The 18,969-nt window shown below is 36.2% G+C and overlaps 1 protein-coding gene across 2 annotated transcripts in view; it reads left to right on the top strand.

The window, feature by feature from the left end:
• DCDC2 (doublecortin domain containing 2) overlaps positions 1-12,602 on the top strand; it is a 61,810-nt gene extending 49,208 nt beyond the window's left edge. For both annotated transcript variants that reach the window (XM_063298971.1, XM_063298970.1), the window contains 3 exons: positions 7,013-7,113; positions 9,276-9,593; positions 10,448-12,602. In XM_063298971.1, the coding sequence (XP_063155041.1) occupies positions 7,013-7,113; positions 9,276-9,593; positions 10,448-10,552 (524 nt within the window). In that variant the 3' untranslated portion in view covers positions 10,553-12,602. The remainder of the gene's footprint in view (positions 1-7,012; positions 7,114-9,275; positions 9,594-10,447) is intronic.
• Positions 12,603-18,969: the final 6,367 nt, after the last annotated feature.

Below are 18,969 nucleotides of genomic sequence, written 5' to 3'. Positions count from 1 at the left end.
TTCTTTTGGTAGATTGAGGCAGAAAGGGGGAAGTGATTGCCTGGTCTACCTGAATACATGCCTACTGCCTCAATATATTTTTGTTAATAAATTGTTGTATTGTTTTGGTATTTTATATTGTTTTTTAATTGTTTGTGAGTGTTATATTTGAGAGGGGCGGCTATATAAATTGGAATAACAAATAAAGATGTCTCATCAGCTGGTTGATTACTGTCTGCTGGCAGAAGAGACGTGCCCGAAACATTATTAGAAGGATTGGGAGAATCAGGAACTTACGGTGTGTAAAGCACTACATGCATTGGGTACAGGGACTCTGAAAGATTATTGTTATAACACTACCCAGGACTTAAAGTATTCAGGAGAAATCTCCATTAGATGTATATCTGGTGGTAATGTAGTGCATGTGGTCTGGCTTTAAAACTTCCTTGCATGAAGTTTCAAGCAAGTTTCCTTTCTGTTGTATTTCTAGCTATAAATAATTTTTTTAAAAATTTAGCTAGGCCTTTAGCATCATGTAACAAGTCATGGCTCATGAAGATGGGAGCATGTCGTTAATAAGTTTTTACATTTTGTGTGTGTGTTTCAATGATACTATTATAAAATTACTGGTAGTGTATTGAGTTCTGCTTCTTGGCAGAAAGATAGAATCTAAATCTCATAAATTAATAGATTAATACAAGTATTAGATTGGCAACATTTCCTTTCCTAACTGGTCCTGGCTGCTTGTGGTGTAGTGTGATATAGTGCTACCCACCCTCATAGAGCTTTTCATGAAGAGGGTGTTACGATACTGAAGTTTGCTTTGTGCTATATATAGGAAACAGTGCAGACTAGATACTGTGATGTCATAATTTTGTTCTTTCAGCCAGTACTTTTGGCACTTTTCAAGCATGGGTAAAGTGGCATCATTTCAAGCAAGATCATGATTAAGGAGTGGCATAGAATCCTTTGTCAGTACAGGTAGTTCTCATTGAAGGACCACTCGTTCAGCAACTGTGTGAAATTATGATGTGCTGAATGAGGGGTACTTATGATGGGTCCTTGTAGTTGCTGCGTCCCCGTGGTCACGTGATCGCAATTTGGGTGCTTGGCATCTGGCTTGCAATTATGACATTGCAGCATCCCGCAGTCCCGTGCTCATTTTGTGACCTTCACTGCTGGCTTCTGATAAGCAAAGTCAATGGGGAAGCCAGCAGGATGTTTCAAATGGCAATCACACAACCACGTGACACTGCAACCGTGCAGGATTTGCCTAACGATGGCAACTGAGACTGCCACAACTGCTGTCATCAGTCGGTGCAGTTGTGTGACGTCCCACTTTATGACCATGTGGCTTAGCGATGGACTTGCTGGTCCCAATTACCATAGTTAAGCGAGGACTACCTGTATAGTTACATTGTTTCTAATAGTATTCCCATATTTTTCTATTATCATTGGGATGTGTGATGTTGGAGTAACAAGTACTAGGGTATATTCTAGAATACAGAAAAGTAACCACTAGAAGAATATCATCTAGCTTTTGTTGTATGTTCTTTCATCTTGTGCTATCCATGGAAGCTTCCTACTTCTGATCTTTTTCTTTTCCATTGCATATATCAGATGCTTCTAAATCCTCAGTTATAAAGAGGGAAAATATAAATATAAACCTTTATAAAACATTTAATGTAAATTTATCATTTCAGTCATTGAAAAAGCAAACTGTGAAATTCAACTTATTTCCTTAGCCATGAAATGATGATGATATGATAGAAATAATATATAGGTCAAGATGTTAGATACTAAATATTACCATGGGTGATAGTAATGCATCATTTTATCTGAAAGAGAGAAAAATAAAGGTAAATTTTACCTAAACTAAAATTAATTTATATTAAATACAGACAATTACGTGAAAGATTAATTGTTTCCATACGTTTTCTCTTCTTTAAGGTCATAATGCCACTGTTCTGGTCACTTGGTTATACTGAAAAGAGGTTGAGAAGAAATTCAGAATTATAATTAGCTAATTGCTACAGAGACCACAATACATGCAGATTTCAGTGACTAATTTTATTCAAGAAAATATTCTGCAAAATAACGTATCTAAAACTATAGCTAACCATAGCTATGGGCAGAGGGAGGCGGGTGCTGTGGGTGGGCACGACAGAGCGCAGGTGAGCGGGTGGGTGCCATGGGTGGGTGCTATGCAGCATGGGTAGGTGGGTGGGTCCGCAAGCGGACAAGTGGGTGCATGGGTGGATGCTACAGAGGGCAGCATTTTCCTGTCTGTTGTGTAGACCTCACCTTTCTCTTTGTATAAAAAATCAGGGTGACATAACGATTAAAGGTGGGTTCCATGTTTCTGTTGTTAACAGCAAATAGGTTTTAAGAAATGTTCTGCTTTCCTATCTTTACATTTTAACCTTCATTTTGATCGCACACATTTTTTGTTAAATTAATGTCATCTTTTGCAAAAAGTTTGTCCCCCAAGGTAACTTGGCTGGGGCTGCTTTCTGTATACAAAACTGTTCCATTTGTGATAAATTTTTAATTCTCATACATATTTTAAAAAAATACCTAGAGCAATGCCAATTTCTCCACCCCCCTTTGCGTGTTTGTGTGCTTTTGGAAAGAATAGGATAGAATCCCTTATTCTCTATTCCTTGTACATATCTGTTAGAGCTACTGAAAAATAGGTTCTGTATCCCTTTTTAAAAAAAAAGTATTTATAAGATAGCATGTGGCAAATTACACTGATTTTTTCTCTTCTGAAGTTACATTAATTTTCCTGCTTACGTACAGAGCTTCGAATTGTGTAAATGCCCCTGATTTACATAAAATATTCAGGGCAGCAAACTATTATTACCATGATTATTTTCTCCCTGATGCTGAACTTCAGATTTGAAATGCATTAAATGGTTGTGTGTACTATTATCATTTCTGTGGCAATACATTTTTTATTGTTAGCACTGCTTAAGAAATAAGCTTATGCAAGGAACATTAATTTTCTGGATGTAATTAAAGTATATTGATTTCTTATTAGTTCTTTGAATGTATAATTAATGTGTTATTTAATATTCCTGTTTATCAAAGTATATCGGTTTCTGTCAAGCTGAATACATGTACTGAGTGTCATAAAGGAAGAAATATTTTTCAGTAGATAGAAGAATTCACAATGTTTTCAGAAGTTATTGGACTTATGGAAAAGAAATGGGCTGAAGACAGCTCTGAAAAGTGGAGCCAACAACTATGGCAGAATGAAGAGCCAGCAAGTAGACTTGAGATTGCCCACAAGTGTACCATACAGTTGTTCCTTGCAAGGAGACTGCAAGACAGCAGAATCCAGCGGGTTTAGGACTTGGTATACAAGGGAATAGCCATCTTGCTCAAACTGTGGTCAGTGCCTTTGAAAGGACACTAGGTTCACATATTTCCTTATTGCTTTTAGAAATTGCTTGTTAACTGCTTTTCAGCTATTAGGAACCTTTGGATCAACGAGTTTGACAGCACCGGTTGAGTTTCCTTCAACCCTTGATGAAAGAAGTTTTAAATACAAGTTTAAGGACTTAAAAAAAATTTTTGGTGGGGGGAATAAACAGCAAATGGGTGATTAAAACTTTGATTTTAGAAAGTTACAAAATGTACTAAGGGTCCAGATAAATTTGAAATAAAATTTTGGAATTAATTATAAAGAATCGTTCCTGTAAGAAAATGCTTTTCTTTGAATACTCTTTAAAAAATGATAGGATGAGACTTTGAAGGTCGGACACTAGAGGGAACCAGAAGGAACTAAAGATTACAATTAAAGGAGAAGAACATTTAAATTTGACTTACTAATACAGAATGAATAAAATATTTTGACATTGAACATATTGAAGGATATTTTTGAACGACGTACCCATGAATTAATTTTAAGAGTGTCTGCCTCTATAGATAGACTGTGTTTAAAAGATATTATGGAAGAGGAACAAGTTTTACCTGACAAGACAGACTGATCTGAAAGTGGATTTAAAAATGACAGGCTTCAAGAATGATATGGAAAAAGATGCTACACTGGACATACAAATGAAACTGGCTGATGTCTTAATTATTAAAAGAGATACACAAATAACAAATGAGTGACCTGGATAACTTTCCTATATTGGATTTACCAAAGAGACTTATTAAAGCTTTGAAGAATTTTGTGAGAAAGGACAAAGAAAAATGAAAAGAAATCAACTTCTAGGACATTATTTCAAGAGACTAAAGATCAAGACTGTTAAAAATAAAAGGAAGGAATAGAAAGTTGGTTTATTTGATCAAAGTTAAAATAGATATGTTGTTATCTCTGGTAACCCTTAATGGACTTTTGCTGACACTAGGACTGCAATGACTAGGCTTTAAGGATTTGATTATAGATAAGAGATGGGATATGGGAGGAAGAGATCATTTGTTGTATTTTAAAAGAAAGTGATAAGTTACTAAAATTGTTTATACTTGTGATGAAAGGGGGAGTCATTTCTTTATATATTTCTTTTTCTTTACTATATTCTTATTTTTTTTCTATTTTTCTATTTTTTTTTCTTTTCTGCACCTTCTATTTTTTCTTTTTCTTTTCTTTTTTTAAGTTTGTATTGGTTTTTATTGTATTTGTACTTTTTAATAAAATTACTATTAAAAAAAAGAAGTTATCCTTGGAAAATGTACATTGCTTTAACCTCCAAATGGTACTACTACATTTTCACGACTCAATTACTTTGATAGCCATGTTTACCTCTTTTATGTCTCCAGGCAACAAGAAGAATCCTTTCTCCCTTCTCATGCTTCTCATACTGATTATCATCCAGAGAGGGAGCCAAAGGGAGGAAAGTTACAAAATGTAATTTTCTTTCTCTGCCTGTTTTATACTTGCAGTGGGATGTTGCATGCAAGTATGTAAGAAGCAGATCTTGAGTTGTGACATGACAATAGAAGTGTCATCATTCTGTCAAATCACAGCTTGCTGCAGACCCTCCTGTTCATGCTCTGCCTTTCTAACTGGCTCAGAATGTCTTGGATTTCAGGGTTTTAAACCAAATTATTTCAGTTAAATCTAACAGTATGGTCCCCTGGGTTCTTCATTGTTCTTTTTGAGTCTGCAGTATGGAATGTCTTCATCTGCTTTTTCAGTCATTGGCCACTTGTAACTTCATGAACACATCCATGCAACTTTCTTGGCAATATTATGGAAGTGGTTTGCCAGAGTCTTCTTTCAGGATGTTCTTTTTAACTTCTCAGCCTAGTCTACAGCCCTACTTTTCCCTGGTAGCCTTCCATCCAAGTAATAATCAGGCCAAACACTAACCTTGCTTCAGGCAAGGTCAACCTGGTGCTGTCACCTGAGTTTCTTAAAAAATACATTACATTTCCCTTGTCAGACTGCATTTTTTCCCATATCCCCTCACAACAGTGAGCCAGTGTGTCTAGTGACTAAGATCACTCAAGCTGTTTTGGCTGGAGGTGGAAGATAATGTTTTGTAGAGGTGGTTTTTTTTTTTTTTTGTACTTCTGTAAACTTCATGGTGGTTGCAAGACTGGTTGATATCTTTGTCTTCTGTGTAGACAGTACTATTTTGGCTACATAAGCTGAAACAGTTACCTCTAAACTGAAATTATTGGGAATGATAGATTGCTGTAGACAAACACTTCATTTTAAAATGCCTTTCTCAGCAGACTTAATGGCTGCTAACATCAATAAGTATATTATAAAAAGTAGCAGCAATTAACAGCACCATAGCATGCTAACTTAGAGTGTGTGATGTGTAATGATTTTGTTTATTGGTCTTCACATTTAAAATCTAATACTCAAGAATCTCATTCATAAAACAAGTGAACATAGCATACAGATTTAAAACTTTAGTTTCAATCTTCCATAGCCAGGCTGGGAATTTTGGGAATGGTAGTATGCAACAAGGAGGAGCTTGCATTGGAAACATCTTACATGAGCTGCACGAATTGCTGTTAGATGGCATGTATTGCTTAATTGCATTACATTCAGTTTGTGTTTAGCTATAGTTATTACTTTAATCAAGGGTTTTCAAACTTTGAATCTGAAAAGCCTGACTATATAGTTATTTTCCACCCAGTAGCCAAATATTTCCCAAAAGGGAGCTACGCAGTCACTTTGTGCTAGAACCTATACAAGCTCTCTCCTGTGTCCTTGTTAAGTTTCAAAAGCAAGAGGCAGATTTTATCAGCTTTTAAGAAGCTTAAAAATATACTTGTCCTTGCCTTCTCCTTTCTAAATGTATATCAGATAAGTTATTCTTTTTTTCTCAGCCAGGCATACCATTTTTAAAATATTTTTTTAGCTAGAGAACATTTTGTATTGATAATTCAATTAATTAAATATGTAATAAATACCATTTTTATTTCTATGGAATCTGAAAATAGTTTTCAAGTAATTCAACAGTAGATTTGCTTGCAATTATTTTATTAGAATGATTATAGTAAAGTACCAGTTTTTCATTCATTTGGTCATTCTGAATGGACATCTTTCCACCAGGATTGTCTTATAGTAAGTGCTTCTTTGAGTTCCTCTAAGTTTATGCTTGTGTCATCAGTGATGTTACTCTATCCACCTTGCTTTCTTGAGGCTTTATTGCATGAATGAATGAATGAATGAAGCAAACCCCAAGGAAAACCTTAAGGGCCATGTTAATATGTATACATGACACAGATATGGAGTTTCTCCCTAGGTAAGTCTTTATATTGTTAAAAACTGTTAATACGTATCTGTGTGTTATTTTCATGAATAGCTATCTTATTATATATGTTCGGAAAATCAGAAGTGCAGTTTTGATGAGGAAACAGCCTCAAGTTACCTTTGCATTAATAATGCTGACATAGTTGTCATGCAAAAGAACCAATGAGGTAGCATTTTAAATGTATAAGATCAGTAAACTGTGACAAACGAAAATCAAGTTCACAAAGCTTTTCCAGGCTGCCCTCAGATGCAGTTCAATCATTTTACCACACAGTATCAAAAATGGACTCTGCTTCTTTCCACTTTTAGATGATGGTGTTTACAAAGCTGGAAAAAAGCGATCTGAAATGCGAGGGGCAGCAGAAGTCCAGGAAGATGAAGACACTCAAACTGAGGTCCCAGTTGACCAGGTAAACTTAAAAGTTTGGACAAGCACCCATGTTTTAAATAAGTTTGCACTTTCACATTCATATTGCATGCTTTGGATGTGTACCAATGTGAAGGCTGCTGAGGTCTAGGAAGAAGATAGTGAAACTAGACAATAACTCATTCTTTAATGCGGGGGATGGGAAGAGAAAATTTAGCTTTTAAAAGAACCACTTCTCAATGCAGCATTAGAGGAGGAAATCTGGCTGATTTCTTTTCTTTGGGCAGATTATCAGCCTTCATAGATAACTCAGCCCTTTTTCTGGGTAGCTTTTAACAACTTACATTTGATCACTTGGGGACTGAGTAATTTTTTTTTTAACAGAAAAGTGGCAGCAAGTTTGCAGAACTGAAAACTGAGCTTTCAGTCATTTCCTTTCAGCCTAAGAAGGCATTACCCTCTACTGAGAAAATCAGGATAAACTCTGAAAGATAGGAAACAGATATCAATTTACTGTAGTATTGGTGGGCAACTGGGCATAAGATAGCAATAATGTCCAGTGTTGTTTTGAAAGATGGTCACATTTGCTAAGGAATGGGGGACAGCACTGGGGTGGGTGTGATATTTTACCCAAATCAACCCCTTACTATGCATATACCTTTTATCTCCTTCTGTTCGTTCATAATGAGCTTTCCTGCGTCTTTACACTTGGCTGAAAACATAATGTCGTCTGCATTTCTGAAAATTAATATTTTGTCCCTGCCTCCTGTTTTGATCCAACTGTCATCTCTTCCAATCCTGCCATATTTATAATATATTTGTTATATATAAACAGATATGTCTGTTTCACTGTCTGTGTCCCTGCCCTATTCTGAACTACTCAGGGTCTCCAAATTCATTTCATACTGTATTGTTCTTTGTAAAAGTTCTTCAAAAGAATAGTTGCAGTATGTGTTCTAGCAGACCTATAAGCCTATCCCATATTCTGACATGATCTACACAATCAGAAAACTTGTGCAGCCAATAAAGCAAAGATAACCTATCTTTTTATATTATCTTGTTCTCTTAATTACCTATCTTTTGTCTGAAACTTTACTGTTCGTTTGGTATTTCATTCTCTATTCTCTATTCTTTTTGTAAGATTTTAAGCAAAAGTTTCTAACATGAGGAATTCGTTAAGTGATTCAATAATTTGCTCTTTTTCTTATGTTTTTATGTTTTCCAGTCTCTAGGCTACAGAGTCTTGCTGCATACTTTTTGACATAGAACTGCTTGCACTTTAACTGGCCCTTTGCCACTTTAAACAGTTCAGTGGGTGTTTTCCTACTTGATAACTGGTCTGACCTATTGTCTGACATATCACAGTTTCTAATGGAATTGATTTCTGAATATATTCTCTTTCTGCAAATATTTAAGTTATTTAACATCCTGTTGGTGAAGAATCTGTATAGTCTTTCTGACATTTCTTGTTTGCCTCTATTAGATTTTTCTGTGATTACTGTTAGGTATTTCTGTCCTGGCTGTAAATTTTCCTCTGATTTCTTTAATCTTCTTAAAAAGATCTCTCATTTTCCTTTTCTTGTTATATTGCTCTATTTGTTGACATTCTTGACTGAAATAATCTTGTCTTGCTTGATATTGGAAGTCTGCATTTAGTCATTGTAAATCCTTCTTTTTCCTGGTGTTTCAACCTCTGTTTTGACGTAACAGCTTGTTCTGAAAGCCGCTTGGATCTTTTCCTCTTTGAAATCTTGAGAATATTTTTTTCTACTTTTTTTCTACTTTAGTTTTCACAATGTCTCTTATCCCTTCCTATATTCATAGGCATTCTTTCATATGTTAAGCATGTCAGATCTGTTCCCTACATTGATTTTATATTCTTAACCTCTAGGCAAAATCTTTTTAATTTTCTAAATTTGATCCATATATTTGACACTAACAATTCATGGTCTATTCTGCAGTCTGCATCTGATTGTCTCCTGGCTGACTGGCTACTTCTACTACCATCTTCTGTTTCCTATATGTAGTTGATTTCATTCTAATATTGCACATCTGGTGATGGCCAGATTCAATTTTGGCAGTTTAGTAATATATCCTGCAATGTGCATATATTTTCTACCTTTAATTTAATTTATCATAATTCTCCCTGGATTATTTCAATTAAAATTGCTGAGTATGAAAACCATTTTTTCCTATATTCATCAGCGGCCAGCAGAAACTGTTGATGAGGAAGAAAATGTAGCACCAGAACATAAAGCTTTGAACCAAGGAGAATATTCAGCAATGAATGGAGATGCTGATCAGAGGGGAGAAACTGGGGAGGCTATCAATGGAATGGAGGAAGACAAAGAGAAACAGAATGACCATTATGAAGATGAATTACAAGGGCAGAACCTTGACCAAGCAGGACAAGAAGAGTCTAACAGCCACATGAATGGTAACACAAATGAAGAAAATGGTGAGGAAATGGATCCCAGTAGTCATCCAGAAGAAACAAAAGAAGGTATTGATGATCAAATCCAGGTAACATGTCTTTGCTTTTTGTGTACGTGTGTGAAAATGCTTCCATTTGTCTGCTATAGCAGTAGGTTTGTCTGCAATCTATATACATCATCCCTGATGTTGCAATTTTAGAGAAACTGTTTGCCTTCTCATTGTGGATGATTCTACTGGTGGTATTTTCATAGGGGATGCTGAATCCAGTAATATAAAATGTTTGATATGACCTTCAAAACACATCTATGCATTATGATCACAGCTTTACACTAGAATTAACAACACTATTTTTCAAAGAATGCATTTGCTAAACTGAGTGTTTGCTTTGTATGAAACCAACAGAAACATGCATCCACAAAAGTATTGATAACTGTGAAGCACCATGTGCTTTATCCATCAGAACATTTGATACCAGTACAAAGCAGGTGCTGTTCAGTTGCCATGATGGATCTTCCCAGAATAATTTGTAGGAAGTTACATTAAATAAATGGTTAAGCAAGGATAAGTTTGTTTTTTTCTAATCATATAACTAATTTAATCCTCAGTTCTATTCCTTTTATTTCTACAAGAGAACTATGAATGCTAACCTATTCATTTTTACTATTTCTTTTACTAGCAAGAAAAATTTTGTTTCTGATCACCCATGTGTATTGTGGATTAGTTGCTTTATCACTAGAGATTGTGTTTGTTATGATCCGATTAAGCTAATCCATACATATAGAGAAGTGTTAGAACTTTGATAAGCAAAAGCAATTGGCATGTTCAGTGATGACCTCCAAATTGCAGAATTCAGAGTTTCTTTATCATTATGAACACATATACAACTATGAAACAAAATATTACTTTATGACAAGTTCAAATGTGTTTTTTCTCCCTTCTAGGTTGATTCCAATTATGAAAAAATCCCAGCTCCAAGAGTCACCATCACCAGTCCACAAGAAAGTGAGAAAACTGAGCAAACCAATGACTATGCAGCAGTAGCATAGGCATATTTTAAAAGATATAAGTTATCAGAAAATGAAGAATTTTATGTTTGGAACAAAGGGCATCATTTTCTGTGTTTGATTTAAAAAATGGACATTCATTAGAAAGAAGTTTAAATTGTAAATACAGAAACGGGTTTTCCCCTGAGAAAAAATTTAAGGGAAAATATATATTAATAAATAGGGTCATTATGGAACATTAAATATTGAAACATTAGCCCTAGCTCACAAGAAAGATAGGTAAAAAACAGGACTAAAAGAGCTAAATAATATTTTTGTGTCTTTTAAAAAGATGTTAAACATTTTTAAGGTGATTTAATCTCTATTTATATAAGCTGCAGTGTAGTTAGGAGCCTGATTCTTTGTGATATGGTGAATATTTCAGCAGTAAAGACTACATTAGACCTGACCCATAACCTTAATTGACCTCTGCTGTATTTAAGGGCCTTTTCTATTACACTCATTTTATATTTACCTGTGGATCTGCTTTCCCCACTGAAACTGATGGGAAAACCATTGCATAGATAAGGTGTACCATATACTGATTGGAACCTTCATGTCTGGAATGAATTGCTGAATCAGTTGGCAGAATGTGGTCACAAGTTGAAGTATGTTTATTTGATCAGTTAATTGTTCTAAAAATAGAAATTCTACTTCATGCACCTTAATTGTCGTATCCTGTGTGCAGTTACATTATAGTGAATTCCGATGGTTGAATGCAGATTATTTACGAGTAAATATACTTATGAGTTCATCCAACATTTCTTTGTTCTGTGCAGGCTATGCTTGTTTAAGTCAAAGATTCTGCCAATGGGCTGGCCACGAGGAACAATTTGAATAATCACAGCAAGTTGCTATATAAACTTACCCTTGATGTCCATTTTTTTAAACCCAGGGCACTTAACCAATCACAATATTATGGTTTGGTAATATTTATTTTTTTTTTTTTTAAAAACACGTTATTTTAAAAATAACTTCAGCTTGCAAATCATGTTCCCTTTGGCTTAAACTTCAGCTCATGAAAAACTGGTATTTTCAAATATGGGGAAAAAATTGATAGTTTGTATATAGCTCCACTTATGCTGGATTCACAGACTCCAGAAAGAAGCTTAGTTTTTAACTCTTATGGGAATTAATGCTCACTAAGGCCATATATTTGTTTTATGTGAGATCTGTAACTCTTACTAGTTTTAATTTTTGCTTATAGCCCTTGTTTAAGCCATTTTTTATTATATAGGTTGAATCTTTATTTTAAGTTGGTATGTTGAGCTTGTTCTATATAAATAATTTGACCACCTTAAAATATCTTTGGGTTGATATTATTTTTTCTTGTTGTTGTTGTTGTTATATATGAATATCTGAACATGCTTTAACATGCAATCCTGTGGCTGATCTATAGACAGCTAGTTTTAATTTTCCTCATTTTGCTATCTTGCCTATTCTGATAACAGCAGAATATAAATAATGTGTTTACGCTAAATAGTTATGCTGTTGTAGTTATGGCAAATAGCACAGTTAGCTAATGTCACTTTAGTCCGAAGGAATGTAACTCAATTCAAAATGTGTTTATTCCAGTTCAGTATGGGTTCTTAGAAATTAGTTTTATCTCCAAACGGATGTGACCCTGAATAAGGGCTATCTGAAGATCCTTAAACCTCTGTTTTCAGTGATTAGAAGTAATCATTTATTCATTACATACTGATGTTTCAAATATGATTAATAGATCTTTGAAAATAATTCTTGTCCTATCAGATTCTGGATATATTTTGTACTAATTTGCACACTGCTTTGGTTGTTTGTACATAAGATGGATAAATGGATGCAGCATATTAAAACATCACTATTTTAAATATATATTTTAAAGAAAATATACTTTTGGAAGCAAATATATATAAATACTATATTGTAAGTTTTGTCAAACATATTTAATGAAGCATTATAAGTAAAATTATATGCCCTGATTCTATTTGATGCCTTTTTCCTGTATTGATGATAGTTTCTTTTTCCAGAGGAATCTGAAATGTGATGATTAACTGAAAATAAAGATTTAGTAAAGATAATCATTTTTGCTGCTGTCAAATAGGATGATCAATTAAATAATAAAGTAAGTTTAGTGAATCTGGGAAGTATTTGCTACAAGCAACAAGATGAACCTTTCACTAGATTAGCTTATTAAATATTACTTCTTCATGGAATAACAGCCATGTACATACTTACTGCTGTATTCGTTTTTGGTTGCTTACTTTATTTATCTATAAAAGCTTTAAACCATCTCAATATTAAAACTTGTGGTTCACAAAGAACAACAGCAACAAGCCAATGCAACAAGAAATAAGAATTACATTAAATACTATCCTTATGATTATATTATAATTAATAATTAGAAATCAACACTTCTGCCACCAATTATTCCTATCAATCCCAAAGGCCTTCTGGAACTACCATGTTTTTGCTAGTTTCTGGAAGGCAAGCTGTTCCACAGGAGGGGAGCTCCGTCTGGAGTGCTTGCTTTTGGGTCCCCGCCTGCCATGTTTTTCTGTAGGTGGGGACCTTTCCTCAAGGGGAACATTTGTTCACTCTAGTTGGGCAGACAGAAGGTAGCTTCATAGATACTCAGGCCCTGAACCATCTGGGGCTTTATATAACCAGTACATTGAACTGTACTCAGAAAGAAACTGTTAGCTAATGCAGTTCCCACAGAAAGGTGTTACAAGACAGTTAGGAGACTGTCCCGTAAACATACAGGTCACTGTATTTTTGTACCACTTGAAGTTTCTGAGTGCCTACTGAAATTGTAATCCTAGCCCCTCATTGCGGATATCCCAATAAGCAAAGGGTGAAACAGTATCTTGGCTCCCCTTTTGGTTAATATCTATCTGAATTCTATCATAGCAGCCCTAACTAACAGAGAATTTCACACACACACACACAAACTCCAGGACAGATATTTTGCTGTGCTGTTTTATGCAGACGATGCAGCCATCCTTTCACTTCCTTGTGTTGGCTTTAGGAGTCTCCGAGCCTTGGCAGACTTTTGTAGGGAGGAAAAGCTCACAATTAACTACTCTGAAACTAAAGTTAAGCTATTCTCAAAGGGACTTAGATGCCAAAAACACTGTTGGCACACTGATAACAATCAGAATGAGCAAGTTTCTGCCTTTCAGTATCTCGGCATTGTTTTCCAGGCCTCTGGTATCCTGGCAGAAACAAAGTTGTCTCTGACAAAGCTAGTAACAGCACCGGGGCAATATTGGGCTTGGCTTTTTCCACTCTAGGGGCAGTAGGTGCATCTGTCTTGCAGATGCTTTTCAGTTCACAAACCTGCATCTATAACAACTTTAAATCCCTAGAGATTGTCTAGTACAAATTTTTGCACACTGACTTTCAGATCCCATGTTGCTCCTTAAATGCTCTGATTCGTATGAAATCAGGAATGGTTCCCCTTGAGGAAAGAGCCCCCATTTGTCACCTGTCTTACTGGTTAAAATTTCCTCTACCAATAGTTCATTGACCGCCTTAATTCTGATAATTCTCTTCATAATGGAAGACAAACATTTGGACAACTTGTGTTTCTGTGGTCTCTATCCCCCCAGTGTCTGTTGTCTTTAGGTTTAGAGAAATCCAGAGCAGAAATTCACCAGCAGGTTTATGATGTAGCATGACAAATGGACTTAGGGGTTATTGGTGACTCCCACGGGCAAGGTCTAGATTGGAACCCACTTGCTCCTATTAAACATTTATTCAGTCTCACATCTGTTATGCACCACAGAACTTTTTGCCTGGCCCATTTCAACATCTTCCCTGCACTGATATTGGAGGATAGGTGCCAGAAAATCATTCTTGTACAGAAAGTCTGACCTTGTGATTTTGCATAAACCTGAAACCCTTGCCCACATTTTTTGTCACTGTCTCTTCTATGACACCATACGCTCTACCCTCTTAACACCCCTCATTCATAAAACTCTATTCCGTTGTGAGGTAAAGGTTTTACCCTGCCTCCAGCAGGATCAGAACCCACTTACAAAAAGAGTGGCTAAGTTCTTTTTGGCTGCTATCTCCACCAGAAGGGGGATACTGGTTTTCTCTGATGCTGTTGATGTCTTGTTACCAGCTCTCTGTCATTCTCTAGTTTTCTCTCTTTTTAGGTTTTTATTCCCTTTTATTCTTTACTTGTATTATATTTTCATTGTATTTTATTCTCTTTTAATTGCTTTTTTAACCTGCTGGTCATTGACTGTATTATATTGCATTGCTAAATAAATTCTAGCCAGTCCAAGACATTTCGCTGTCTTCAGTCCAGACTGACAACTGAATGATATGTCAGCTCTGATAATAGTATATTTTCAGTGCACCGGAAGGCAAAAAAGTTCATATATGAGTGAAACTTCACAGCTCTGTTCATCATCACCCAGCATAAGCTGTCTGAGTAGTCTAACTTACTGTGGCTAATGGTAATACTGGCCCTGTTACTTTGATTTACCTGTTAATTAATGTGGCTTATTACTTTGGAGCAATATACAAAGTTGAGCAAGCTATCTGCCATGGAGGCTATAGATTTTAGCATTTGGGTAGACCAGATGGAAAATATACTTCACAGATCTGCCCATGCTAAGACCTCCTGCCGGGAGTCAGCCAATATTGAGTGAGGCTGGGTGACTGTTTTCAGATTGTTAACCCAAGTGACAGGAAGGCCTGATCTTGTCCCTTCCATTTCCCCTCAACTAGAGTGCTGATGTAGGGACGCGGTGGCGCTGCGGGTTAAACCGCTGAGCTGTCGATCGGAAGGTCGGCGGTTCGAAACCGCGCGGCGGGGTGAGCTCCCGTTGCTCGTCCCAGCTCCTGCTCACCTAGCAGTTCGAAAACATGCAAATGTGAGTAGATCAATAGGTACCGCTTCGGCGGGAAGGTAACGGCGTTCCGAGTCGTCATGCTGGCCACATGACCCGGAAGTGTCTATGACAACGCCGGCTCCAAGGCTTAGAAACGGAGATGAGCACCGCCCCCTAGAGTCGGATTCGACTGGACTTTACGTCAAGGGAAACCTTTACCTTTACCTAGAGTGCTGATGCAAAGATACCCTCTGGCTAGTGGGGATGCTGTTCACATTCACATCTTCTCCCCCGCTCCCATATATAAGTTGTGTATATGTAGACAAGAAGAGCTAAGGTAGCTTTTCTCTCTCTCTCTTTTATCTCACTATGAGACATCACTGCAGGCTCTTTCTTCTCAGCAGGGTGTTGATAATGCATGTAAGTCAAGCTGGGAAGAAAACCACTGGAAAAGATGGAGCAAGGAAGATTAAGAAGTGATGGGGGCTGAACCATCCTAGCAATTCTATCATCTGTATCCATGCTTCTTGGACTGGTCCTGTCATGGTTAGGGTGCCATGAGGGGGAACAAATTATTAATAACTTCTTTAATTATAATTGTTTTATTACTACTATACCAGGATTGGTAGATAACATGTATTTGGGGACGGGGGGTGGGGGTTCAGTTGCTGCAATGAATTGCTGGCCTTGATTACTATGTTCTTTGACTTGGGGGAAATGCAACCTAAGGCAGCAAGATCTCTTGAGAAGCCCTGTCCTGTTCCTTTTCCTTAGGAATGAATCTTCCTAATAGCAGCTTCAGTATCTGCCATCTGCTGAGGTCAGAGAAGCATTTTTTTCTATGGGTCACTTACGAGTTTTTGAAATCAGTTTCTTTTTTGGTTTATTTTGGCCATATATGTGAATCTAGCATTTTACTGCATCTGGTTAGAACTGGGTTTTAATCTATTCACCTATACTTATTTTTATGTACATTATTTCTCTGATAACTTACACCAAATGACTTTTGAAAGACAGGATAGCAAATCTGTTAAATAACGAATGTCTTATTTAACAAATAAGACAAAAGGAACAATAAGACAATGCAACTTTATCCATTTAGTTTAGTTCAGTCCTTAGATTATAAGCAGGGATATATTTTTTGCCTTTTACTTACGATGCTCTTTAATGTGCTACAGGTAGTCCTCATTTAGCAACCATAATTGGGACCAGCAACTTTGTCATTAGCAGAGCAGTCACTAAATGAAACCATGACTGTGCTTATGATCTTACTTCAGCTTTCCATTGCTTTTCAGACCTGCGAAGGCCATAAATGCAAGGATTGGTTGTAAAATTACTTTCTCATCACCGTTGTAACTGAATGGTTGCTAAACAAGGCTGTCACTAAATGAGGATTACCTGCATGTGTATTGATGCTACTGCATAAAATAACAGTCATGATAATTAACAAAATGGCAACAGCTCTAGTGATGTATTTATATTCCCTCTCCTCTTCTTTTTTAAAAAATATGTTAAAGATGAAAATGCATAAGGTATAATTGTAATGTTATCAAAACCATATTGGAGCTACTGCATAAATCATAATGGAGCCTTTTCTGTCACATATCTGAAGAAGAGAGAAGAGATGTTCCCATCATGATTCACTATGCTATGGGAATAATGATAGTTTTTAAAAACAAAACAAGGAGAAGAGGCTGGTCATCAAGGAAAGAAAGAAATGTGCTAAACAGAGTGCATTCATCAACATGAACAAGGTAAAAAGTAATGATTGCAAATCAAGCAATGCTAAATTAGAGCTCAGCATAAATTGCATAAATTGCATGAGCAATTACTGTTCTGTTCTTTGTCTTTGCGGGATTTCTAAACCCAGAAACAAAGGCTGGAGATGTTTGGTAGAGAACTGAGAGAACTGGTTGAATGCAACAGTGAAGCAAAGGGAAGTTATATTATGTGGAAACATGGATTGTGGTTCAGCCAGTTTGTCCTTAAAAGGTCTTGGTAGCAGCATTATCTTTCTTCCCATCTCACGCTCAAGGTTATTTGCCTCTTATTATGTGGGTCAACAATATTCATGCTTTTCCTTCAAGTTGCTTTTTTTAATTGTTTTTCCATCTGCATCTTCAGGCATAGTTTTGGGATCACATGTAAGTTGACTTACAAAGCCCTTTATGACAGGAATTTAGTGCAAAATATGTTATTGGTCCCTTGATACAATCAAGATAAATGTTATGTGGGTAAAATTACTATTAATTACATTAATAATGATTACATTACTATTCTTATTTCTGTTCTGTTTAATCTAATAAAGGATGAAACATTTTCCCTCTGTGGAGGAAGGAAATAACAATATGAGAAATGCTTTGCAAACTATCCCTCTGAAACAAGTCAAATTAGGCTTAAAAAAAACACCTTAATAATTTAGCCCTAGTGACGAAAACCCAACTTTGCTCCTTAAGTATCTATGAAGGTAGTTTATGCTTGCTTACAGAACTACTGTATGTACATTGAAGAAGGGCAAAAGCTGATTGTCCAAGTTTTAGGATTTGTATTGACCAAATACAGCAAAACTTCGAAACCCTAAGGGGCTTTTCATTCTTGAGAACATTGCTGTTTAATAATAGATGCATCTGCCCTTTTCTGAACAATACTGTTCTTGACAGCTTTGATTTTTTATATATATATAGAAACTCATGTAAATTAAATTTTTCAATCTGATTTCAAGACATTATGCTATCAAACTCAACTGAGAAAGATGGTGATTATCTCAGCCATCGCTTTAAATGTCCTTCATGGAACTGCACTGAGAGACACAAATGTCGCTTTAAATGTCCTTCATGGAACTGTACTGAGAGACACAAAATGTCGCGTTTCTGTTCTTCCCAGTCTTTAATTAAAGTTCCCATTGGAAAGGTCATAGAGCCCTGCCTTGCAGCTGCCCTTATGTTGCCTTCTTGACAGAAGTGAGGAAACACTACTGTGAATAAGATCTATGAAAAGAGCAAGATCGGTCCTATGGTTAAGCTTTGCTATAATGGCTCTAAAGTACATACTAAGAAAAGAATGATAGAATTATTTATAGAATTACTTCTTGAGGAGTTCCTGAATTATTTCTTGAAGCATTTCAAGAATTATTGAAATTCTTACTGAATTATTTGACACATTTCTGGTACCTTGTTTTAATAATGTCTCTCATAAGACTGACTGCTATGACTAGCATTTTAATGCAGAAAGGGATGCTGTGAGGCAGTGGCTGCTTCACATTTTCCACGACATTTGTAGCTGAGGGCATTTCCCCATGGAACCTTTCTATTCTCCAGTCCCTCTAAAATATTTTGAACTGGGCTGTGTCCTCACTGCTGCTGATTTTAATGTACTGAAGAGAGAGGCAAAGAACATCAAAAGCCTGTAATGGTCTTGGGAGACAGGAGGAAGAGCCACAGGCTGGACAACTGTCATGTAAAAGATATCTCAGTCCACAAAAGGAGGGGCACCTTGGGAACCATTAGAGAAGGGACCCTCCCTAGTGTTCTGGAGAGTTGTGGAGTAGATCCTCCTTACGTAAGTGTGTGTCTGTGAGTGAGAGAGACTCAG

This window comes from Candoia aspera, chromosome 3 (assembly GCF_035149785.1).
Source record: "Candoia aspera isolate rCanAsp1 chromosome 3, rCanAsp1.hap2, whole genome shotgun sequence".
Classification (NCBI taxonomy): domain Eukaryota; kingdom Metazoa; phylum Chordata; class Lepidosauria; order Squamata; family Boidae; genus Candoia; species Candoia aspera.
Note: the sequence above shows the minus strand (reverse complement) of the source record. Positions and strands in the feature narration are given on the sequence as shown.